We start from the raw sequence: 9,635 nt of genomic DNA, 5'->3' as shown, positions 1-9,635 counted from the left end.
CCCCCCCCCCCCCCCCCCCCCCCCCCCCCCCCCCCCCCCCCCGGCTCGAAACCACATGCACAGTTAGGGGCTGGGCTGGACTCCCCATGGCAGGAGGGGCTGCTCCTGATTTCGGACACCTGACCATCTTCCCGGCACCTTGACCCTCACGCCTGCCACCTCCTCTCTGGCTGTTGATCCGCACCTTTCCCAGCGTTGGCCTCAGAGGGCCTTGAGCCCCATTTCTACGTCTGCTGCCCCCCAAAAAGCAGTGTGGCAGCCCTAGGGTTGAAAGTACATTTTCACCAGCTTTCTTTCCCACTTAATTTAAGTGCAGTGTTGTTAGCTTGTTCTAATCAATAAATGGGCATCGGAAGGTTTACAGAATAGGTAATACCATAGCAAGGCCAACAACTTCTATACGGCCTCATTGCCAATGCGGGAGAACTGTGAGAGCCACCAACCAGAAGCTGTAAATACCATTCCTTGCTCTAGCTATTAGCCTCTCTTTAGATTCGATTTTTTTTCAAGTGCAGGGAAGAGTATCAGCAGGAACCTGGTGAACGCACAGAGCCGCCTCCTGCTGTGGACATGAAGGGCAGGCCAAGGAAAAGCCCCATCTCTGCTGCACGCACTGCAGAGGAGCTCAGGCTCAGGCTCAGGCTCAGGCTGGACTCGGGACTTACAGGTGCACACGTGACGATCACCCAAACCAGCCACAGGACCCTGACAGGAGGAGGGCTCGGTGCCTCCTTTCCTGGGGAGGCAGCGGCCCGGGGTGAGCGGCAGCTGGGCGGGCAGAAGACCTGTGCCCCGTGAAGGCTGGGGGGTGGGGGCCAAGGGGGGCTGGCACGATTAGCCCTGGCTTGGCTCTCCGAGAGGGAGTTTTAATGTTAAAGGGCCGTCTCTGGTGAGGACCTGAGGTAATGATGCTGTTCACTTCCTCGTGGTCCAACCGCCTTCCGGGACTCCCACAGCTTCCCCTGGAAGCACACCGCATGGTGGGACTGTCTTCCAGGACACAGGGTGGGGGCAGGGGGGAAGTTCATTCATCCACCCTGGAAGGGCCTTTCCCGTAACTCTCTGGCAGGGCTTTCAGGAGAGGCCCTTTGGAAAGAGGGTGTTCAACAGAGATACACAAATAAGAGAATCCTTTCTGAGGCTTTGGAATACTCGCCAGCAGGATGAACAAATGCCGATCTTACTACTGTCATGCACCCGGATTCACAGCTACAAGCTAATAGCTGTGACGGAGGAATTACTAAAGTGTTAAACATTTCATTTAAAAGGGAACATTGCAGTCACTTTGAAAAGAAAACTCAGAACTCATCTGTTGAAAACCATCATCTGTGAGAAGACAGTGGAAGGAGCAGCTGGGGCCCACCGCCGTCTGCACCCACCCGCCGGGCTCACAAGGCCACACACGCTGCGGGGCTTGCACTGCGGGGCTGCCTCCTGGGGGGCCATCCGGGGAAGAAGCGCCCACCCCAGCCTGGCAGAGCAGGCGCAGGGGCCCAGGCACCCTGCCCCGAGCACCTCGACAGGCAGAGGAGCGGAGAAGGGGAGGAAAGCGTGTGCACACATCCTGAATCTGAAAGCTGGTCTCAGTTTCCCCCAGGTCTGGCTTTTCCCGAACTCTGTGAAATTGCGCTTCTGGCAAAGTGCTACTTTTATCTTTTTACCTGCTTTGCCACGGACTACGAAGGCGACATGAACATGCATATTTATACAATGAAGCAACGTTACTTTTAATAAGTAAATATAAAGTTAGAAAATATTAACAGGAAAGAACTTCAAACAATATCATTATAAGATTTTTTTTTTTTTTTTAATTTATTTGACAGTGAGAGACACAGCGAGAGAGGGAACACAAGCAGGGGGAGTGGGAGAGGGAGAAGCAGGCTTCCCGCCAAGCAGGGAGCCTGATGCGGGGCTCGATCCCAGGACCCTGGGATCATGACCTGAGCCGAAGGCAGATGCTTAACGACTGAGCCACCCAGGCGCCCCCTTTTTTTTTTTTTTAAGATTTTTTTTTTTTTTTAATTTATTTGACAGCGAGAGACACAGCGAGAAAGGGAACACAAGCAGGGGGAGTGGGAGAGGGAGAAGCAGGCTTCCCGCTGAGCAGGGAGCCCGACAAACAATATCATTATAAAAGAAACGTTAAGATTTCAAGACCAATGGCTTCATTCAGTAACTATTTCTTGGAGAAAAATGAATTCAAAATAATGCTGACCTCTGCAAAGACTTCATGGGGGGGGCACCTGACCTCCCTAAAATGCCTCATTGTGCCCAAGACTGCTGTTTCTCCATCAGACTGGTTACAACAAATGGTCCTGTTGATACTTTAATAAAGCAGATTAGGAAAAAGCAAAACCCCCCCTAAACTCTAAAAACAACACACAACAATTTTTTCTTAGAAAATGCCCTCCACCAGAAACACAATCTCACAAGAAAATTAAAACACATCTTATTCAACACCCACTTTTCTTGTAATCTCCTGAGCAGCACGCTAAACCTCACTCCCAGTAATTGCAGCCTTTTTCCCTCGGAGGAGCCCTATCCTTAGTGGCTCCAGAAAAAGGCGGCCACACACACTTCCAGACCTGTGGTCATGAAAGACAGCTTCACGGCTCCTTGGCCAAAAAACCCAGGCAATTAACTTGTTACTCATCAAACTTGGGAGAATTTCCAAGATAAGAAATTGAACTATGTGAAATTTCTAGTATTTGTTAAGTTTTTTAACCTAACAAAAACTGTAATTTCACATGGTTTACCTCAGCGCGCGTGTGTGACCAGCCTTAAAAAATGAACCAATGGTGAAAAGGGCGCTCATCTCATGGAAGATCCTGAAATGGTGAAGCGGTCTTGCCCACAGACAAGAGGGGCCCATGGAATGCAGTGGGGGCCTGGCCCCTGGGGGCCGCCAGTGCACAGGCCCGTGCCTGAGGACGAGCAGGTTAAGGCGCCGGAGCTCAACGGTGAGCTCTGTCAGGATTACGTTTTTAGAACAAGTTAAAATAGGCAGACCTGGTCTAAATCTCAGGCAAGACCATGCTGAAAACATGATACGCAAAAGCATGTTAAATGTGCCCAAAAATTAAGATGCACAGAAAATAGAATTTATTAAAAAAAACATTTATTCCACATTAAAACGTACCCACGCCTCGCATTGTGTGAAGGTTTATTTCTTTATGTTAATGCAGTGTCTAGAGGTCTCTGAGGCTGCCGGAGGATTTTCCTTGCATGGGACTTGCCCACTCACCATGATTTCACTGTGCTACAAGATACAAAGTAGAAACAGAGCAAAGCCAACCACCACTGGATAGAGAGGGGTGTTACCACATCTGGGGGTTAGTGCCAATTAACTCCGTGTTAGCAAATGTATTATAACCATCCACCACCTCCCTTCTTAAACTGTAAAATCCCCACACCTGGTCCCTGCCTGGGAGTAAGTGATTGAGCTAAATTAGAAAAACCTGGCTTGCACATGCTAAGGCGTGGGAAACCCTGGCCGGCGGCAACCACTAAGTGTCAGGAGGCGGGGCTGGCCCAGGGGACCCTGTCCCGAGGAGGTGCTGGAGGCTGTCTCCCCTAAACCTGGCTATAAGGACCTGGCCCCAGTTGGAAGCACCCGCCAGCACTGTGGGTCTTGTCCAACAGGGAAGAGCTTCTAGCTGGGGCTGGATGGCCCCCATCCTTACCCCAGCAGCTGCTTCTGGTGCGTTCCGGTCACCCACGCTGACCATGGGGGCTGGACGAGGAGACGGGCTGGCTCAGGCCCAGTGCCAGGGAGGCAGGGTCAGTGTGGCCAGTCCCAGCCCTCTTCAAACACCGAGGACAGGATTTTATAAGCTCACTTCCCACCTCCCCCTTCGATCATACAGATACCTCCTGCCTTGGTTTTCTAATTTTTCTGTCCTGAAAATTTCAAAACCTTAAATTTCTGCTCACTATTCAATAGCCTGCAAGAGAGGAAAGCCAGTCGCGCAATTCTTTCTTGCTCCTAGCGGCACAGTTCTCTCCAAGTGATGACCGTGGACGGCAGAGTTCAGAGCACCAGGATTCCCAAGCCCCAACTTCAGAAGCAAAGCCACACCTGAGTTCCTCAGCCCGTGCAGCACATGGAGGTCATGCCGAGCTCCCCGCAGCCTCCATGCAGCCGGCTGGTTCATGCCCCTGGAGAGTGGCGGTGGCCCCATGGGCCCATCCAGGACGCGACGTGTGCCCAGCGACATGCCGAGGCCCACTGGAGCTCCCACAGCCCTCCCAGAGGCCGTTCTGAATGACACAGGGGGCTCATAAGGGACCCTGGTCATTACACTTGTACTGTTTCAGTTCATTATGTGCGAAAATGCTCAGGGTACTTACTATCTGTTCACTTGTCTGACCTTGTTAGTCAACGCAGGTATTAGCTCAACTTTCCAGGAGCTTCTCTAGCCACTGCCCCTGAAAATCCTACTCCACTTTCAAGTTTCTTTTTGCTGAAAATCATAGCAGCTACTAGAATGCCATTAAACTTATTTAGGATACTCTGTCTTGAAATTCAAGATTGCTTTAAATTTACTTTAAAGATATACTTATTTTAGAGGGAGGGGTAGAGGGGCAGAGGGAGAGAGAGGGAGAACCTCAAGCAGACTCCACATTGAGCGTGGAGCCTAATGCGGGGCTCGATCTCACAGCCCCGAGATCACGACCTGAGCTGAAACCAAGAGTCAGACGCTCAACCAACTGAGCCACCCAGGCGCCTCTAAATTTACCTTATCTAAAATCTCAGGGTAGTATTTTCCCTTGAGTACATGTGTGAATACATCTATACATATTTGTGTACACATACACATGCATTTATCTTAAAATGAGTATAAAAAAATCACTATGCAAAATAAACCCCTGGTATGTGCCTAGAATAATTTTAGTTGCCATAATTAAGGTCCAAACAAGAACTTAAAAAGAAGCATCTGGGAAAATGTTTTTTGGTGACCACAGACCATGGCCTTAAGCCTGCTACATTTAGGCAGTAAGTTCTCAATCATGTTTAAGAACACAGTATCTAACTATGGCAAGTTTGAGAAATTAGATTGAAAACTTATCCGAGACAACCCAATGCTGCTACCCACTCTGATGTAAATCTCACCAGCCGAGTTTATGGAAGTGGCTAATTGTCCATGTACAAGCCTCATTTTCTGTGCTGTTGGCAAGCAGATAGTTTAAGTTAACAATAAGCTTATTGAAAAATTCACTGCTATTCAGATGTGTTCCTATTTAAACCTTTCAGCCAGCAAGAGTCAAGAGTCGATCTGCATGCATCATTTTTACTGCCTTTGCCAAGAATTACGTGACCACATGCCAAAACTAACACAAGCATTTGGAATGGGTGGAGATCGTGAACTCTTGTCCTTATAGCGTGGCCACATGCTGTCTCTGTTTAGATGATGTAAAAATACCAAGTCAGTAGAGTCGATAAAATGGGCTGTGATGTAAGTGATAGTTAATCAGTCAAGCTCCCTGAGCGAAACCCTATGAGGCGGCGGAGTTACTGACCTCGCTGGAAAATGGGATGGTGAATCGCAGGCAAGGGGAGGCCTGGGAGGACCTCGGGCTCATGGAAATAGGCATCCAGCCAGGCCACGCACTGCACCAGGGGCTCCGTCATTTCCTCTGGACGGACGAGCAGCTCAGGAAGAGTGGGGGCCTCCGGGGGTCTGCAAAAGTGGTAACAGGATGGTAATAAACCTCAGGCCCTGAGTCCACACAAGCGAAAAGCAGACAAACGTTACTGTGCCCACATGGCAGTTTCCCGGGTATGTGTGCCCACGGCCACGCAGCGGTGGGCAGGTGCCTTCCAGCCACGTTTCCACCTTTAGCTCTAAGAAACACAGCTCCTCTTTGAAAACAAGAGGCGATTCCAGGAGGAACATCCTAGTACACAGGCTTTGCTACTTGGGGCTCTGAACGTCTGTAGTCCGGTGAAGCAGGATGTGACAGCGCTGGGACGGCAAGCGCAGAAGCCAGCCCAGTGAGCGCGTGGCTGCCCCTCTGCAAGGCTAACAGGTGCACGCGAGCCTCTATCGTTCATCTGTAAAATCACACCTTATCAAAAATATCTTCCAGAAATACTACCAAAGTAATCAACCTGCATTTTGATCACCCTGCCCCTCCCACTCAATTTCAACAGAATAGCATGTTCGGGATTTTCTACCGATTGGGGCTGGATTCTGGGGGATTTCCTTGCAGTTTGCTTTCGGTCCATGGAGTCTCATACTTCAAGTGTCTAATCTGTGTGTAGGTCCTTCCGCGAGGCTAAGGTCAGCCACTCAGCTCTGGCTTCTGGTTTTTTTTTTTTTTTTCAAATTCCTCTGTTCATTCCTTATGGTCACTTCTTCCTTTTATCTCCTTAAGTTTAAAACAACATACTTTAGACTCGATTCAGTTTGTTCCTTGCCCTCAGGGTCTAATTCCTCCATCTGTGGGATCTGGTAGCGGCCTCTCACAGAGCTGACTTACCTTCAGCAGGTACCGAGTCTCTGGGGATCTGCTCTGCTGGAATGAGGAAACATCCCTGCTTCTGAGCCCTACAGTTTTATGATGGATCCAATTTTTATTTCAATTTCCTAGAACCCCACACCCACAAAAGCGCTGGCACCAAGTCTGATTTCTTCAGCTGACTTTCCTTCCTTCCCTTCCAAGGCCCTGGACAGGTGGTAGGCTTCCTAGCCACTTTCTGGGCCTGGAGGGCAGAGTCTGTCTAGTATTCTCAGATACTGAAGCTTTGGGGTAGGGCAGCTGCAAGCGGCTCTTCCTGACCCTCCATACCTCACTCTCTGGGTGTTAAGGATGGGTGCGCATGCGCACCAAACTATAGGCTGCCTGTGTCGCCTCGTACCCACCACCCTGTGAGGGTCTGAGTGGGGAGGCCACCACTGCTTGGCCATGTGGCCCAGCACGGGGACATCAGGGTGACTGAGGCCCCCAGGAGCATGCACAGGCTGTTGCAGATCCAGAAGCCTGTGCACTTCACAGCACAGAGAATAACTGAAGACCTCGAAGCAGGTCTTACAGAAAGAATCCTGTGCTGGAGTCCAAGTCTCTCAGGCACAGCGTTCTGTGGAAATGCGAGTCTCCACTGAGGTCCCTGGATCTTTCCAGAAATAAGCTTCCTTGGATGGGATGCACAGAAATGCCCTTTCTACTGTTTTTCTATGGTAGAACAGAAAGTGGATTGGTGGGGGGGGCGGGGGGTGTTCTAAGCACTTGCACGTGGACAGTGATAAGGAAGGAACAGGAAAGTGACAGGTAAAAGAAACGAGCCCACCAAAGTGTCCAGGCAGAGAGGGACAACAGACACAAGCTGCCCATCCTGCCAACTCACGACCAGACAGAGCAGGCCCAAGCCTCGGCCCAGCTGCCACCTTTGTGAGATCTCTGCAGTGGGAACTCAACGTGGACAGGCCCTTGGTAGGCGTGGACCCCAAAGCCACAGAGGGGCCCCACGGGACATGCTCCTTCCACGGAGCCAGCGGGGCAGAGACATTGCTGGGGGTGCAAATGCATCTCGTCCCTGCCCTGATTTCTCGTTCCATCAGGACATCTGGTCAGGGAAGGAGTCGAATTTCCCATGCCTGGCTTAAACGTTATTCAACTTCAGAGAGAAATTCTAGTCCCTCTGTTCTTGCACTGTTCCGTACGTACTGAATAAATATGCCCTGATGATACTGGAGAATAAAGATGGGGAAGCCTGTCATGTGCTTTGCCATCCCGCTCGTGGGGGTGGGGGGAGAGGGGGTGGTGTGCTAGGTGAGACAGGGCTCCCTTCCCATGAAGCAAGGCCAAGGCCGCCCGGCTGTGCAGGCAGCAGTCTGCACGTGATGTCTGCCCAAACAGGACATGAACAGAGCTAAGGTGCCGATGTCCCCACCCTCAGCCCACGGGAGACCGCCCTCCCGAGGAGGCAGGAGAGGGACAGGGACTGCCTCGAGAGCCCACGCTGACCCACACGCACCCTGCAGCAGGCTACAGATGGTGATCAGAGCTTGCGGGCTGTGCTTGGCCGTCACGCAGATGGTGAATGTGCCTCCCTGGGCCAAGGGACACACACCACGGGAGACGGGGCATCTTAAACCGAGCGGCGGGGGCTTCAGTACCCACTAGCGACCCGCTTTGCTCCAAGACTTACAGCTCCCTCCTCAGAGGCCCGAGGGGAATAGGGGCGTCTGGGTTTCGGAGGCACTGACCAGGCTGGTAGCCATGTCCTCCACGTGGCTAAGGGACTAGAACGGGAGCTGTGTCCCTACTTGCATTTCCCACTCTTAAAAGGATATTTGAAGAATTTTTATAGTAGTAAAATTCATCTTAAATTGATTTTTTATGCTTGTGCTAAAGATCTCAACCTCTGATTTACTCTGTAGGTCTCCTTTTTAACTCTTTCTCTATTGGCATTAGGTAACTATTCATGGGTGAAATGTAATTAAACAGCTTTGCTTCTGAAGCAAGGATTTATGATACTACATTTAAAATGAATGGCGTTAAACACACACATAAAACCAGATTTTTAAAGCCATGACACAAATTTCCATTTCTACAATAAAACGAAATTTATCCTCTGCCCTGCCCTCTCCTCCAGCCTCGCTTCGCACGCCCCAGCGCGAGCCACGGTGTGACGGCAGCGCGGCCCCGCCAGTGACTGCGCTTATTACCGAGGAGTCTCTGCAGGCTTCCCTACCGACCGGCCCGAAGCCCCAGTGATCACGGGCTCCGCGGCCCACGCTCCCTTAAGCCCCCCATCCCAGCCCTCCCGGGGAGCCTGCCGCTCAGCCAGCACGGAGACGCGCACACCCGTCTGCAGGCCAGCGCCAGGCGCGGGAGCCCATAGCCGGCAGCTGGCTGGCCGGCCCGCAGGGCACACGAGGGCAGGCCCTGTCCTGCTGTCAGCCGGGACCGTGCGGTAAGGGGCACATCAGAGTCGCTCCGCCTGAGACCATCTCCCAGGATGCCACTCGTCATCAATAAGAGTCACCCTAGGCCAATCCCGGGACACTGGAAGCCCCCGCCTTTTGTTAAACCTGGCAAGAGAGGGCTGGCTAGCGGCTGACCCATGAATTTGGCTTTGCTGAGCTTTTCCACACAGAACAGTAGAGAGCACTGGGCACACCGCAATAGAGCAAACACGAAAGGCTATGTGGTTTGGTTTAAGGGTTTCTTCAAGAAACATGCAGTTGCTGGCAATCCCCGACAACAGCCTCCAGGGGAAGCCCCGGGAACGCCGGTGTGATCGAAAGCCCCGAGTGATGTTCCCCTGCAGTCGTGACCCCGTCCCTTCTGGGGTTGGAGAAAGAATGTTCCGGTGAACTGTTTCAGATGTCAGCTTTGTCTTTCAGCTCAAATCAGGACGCAGGAGAGTGGGGGAGTGCTCCAGAACAGACTTCTGAAACGTCTCTAGTGACGCAGGGATGCCTCACCCGCGTACCCGGAGCAGAACCCACTCACGGCGTTACACACACGAGCCTAGATGGCACTCACGGGAAAGCTGGCCTTCCTACCTGCAACACGGCCTGCTGTCTCCACACACGGATTTCGGTTAGGAGGTGAGGGGACAGAGGCAGCACACCAGCCGCAGAGGAGCACAAGGGGAGGGACCCAAGTTTAAAGGGACAAGGTTC

The 9,635-nt window shown here is 51.8% G+C and overlaps 1 protein-coding gene across 2 annotated transcripts in view; it reads right to left on the bottom strand.

Annotated features, from left to right (window-relative positions):
* The window catches only part of MGMT (O-6-methylguanine-DNA methyltransferase), a 308,040-nt gene that overhangs the window by 66,234 nt on the left and 232,171 nt on the right, over positions 1 to 9,635 (bottom strand). For both annotated transcript variants that reach the window (XM_032423118.1, XM_032423117.1), the window contains exon 3: positions 5,521 to 5,681. In XM_032423118.1, coding sequence (XP_032279009.1) covers positions 5,521 to 5,681 — 161 coding nt within the window. The remainder of the gene's footprint in view (positions 1 to 5,520; positions 5,682 to 9,635) is intronic.

The sequence above is a fragment of the Phoca vitulina genome, unplaced genomic scaffold, assembly GCF_004348235.1.
Source record: "Phoca vitulina isolate PV1807 unplaced genomic scaffold, GSC_HSeal_1.0 scaffold28, whole genome shotgun sequence".
NCBI lineage: Eukaryota > Metazoa > Chordata > Mammalia > Carnivora > Phocidae > Phoca > Phoca vitulina.
Note: the sequence above shows the minus strand (reverse complement) of the source record. Positions and strands in the feature narration are given on the sequence as shown.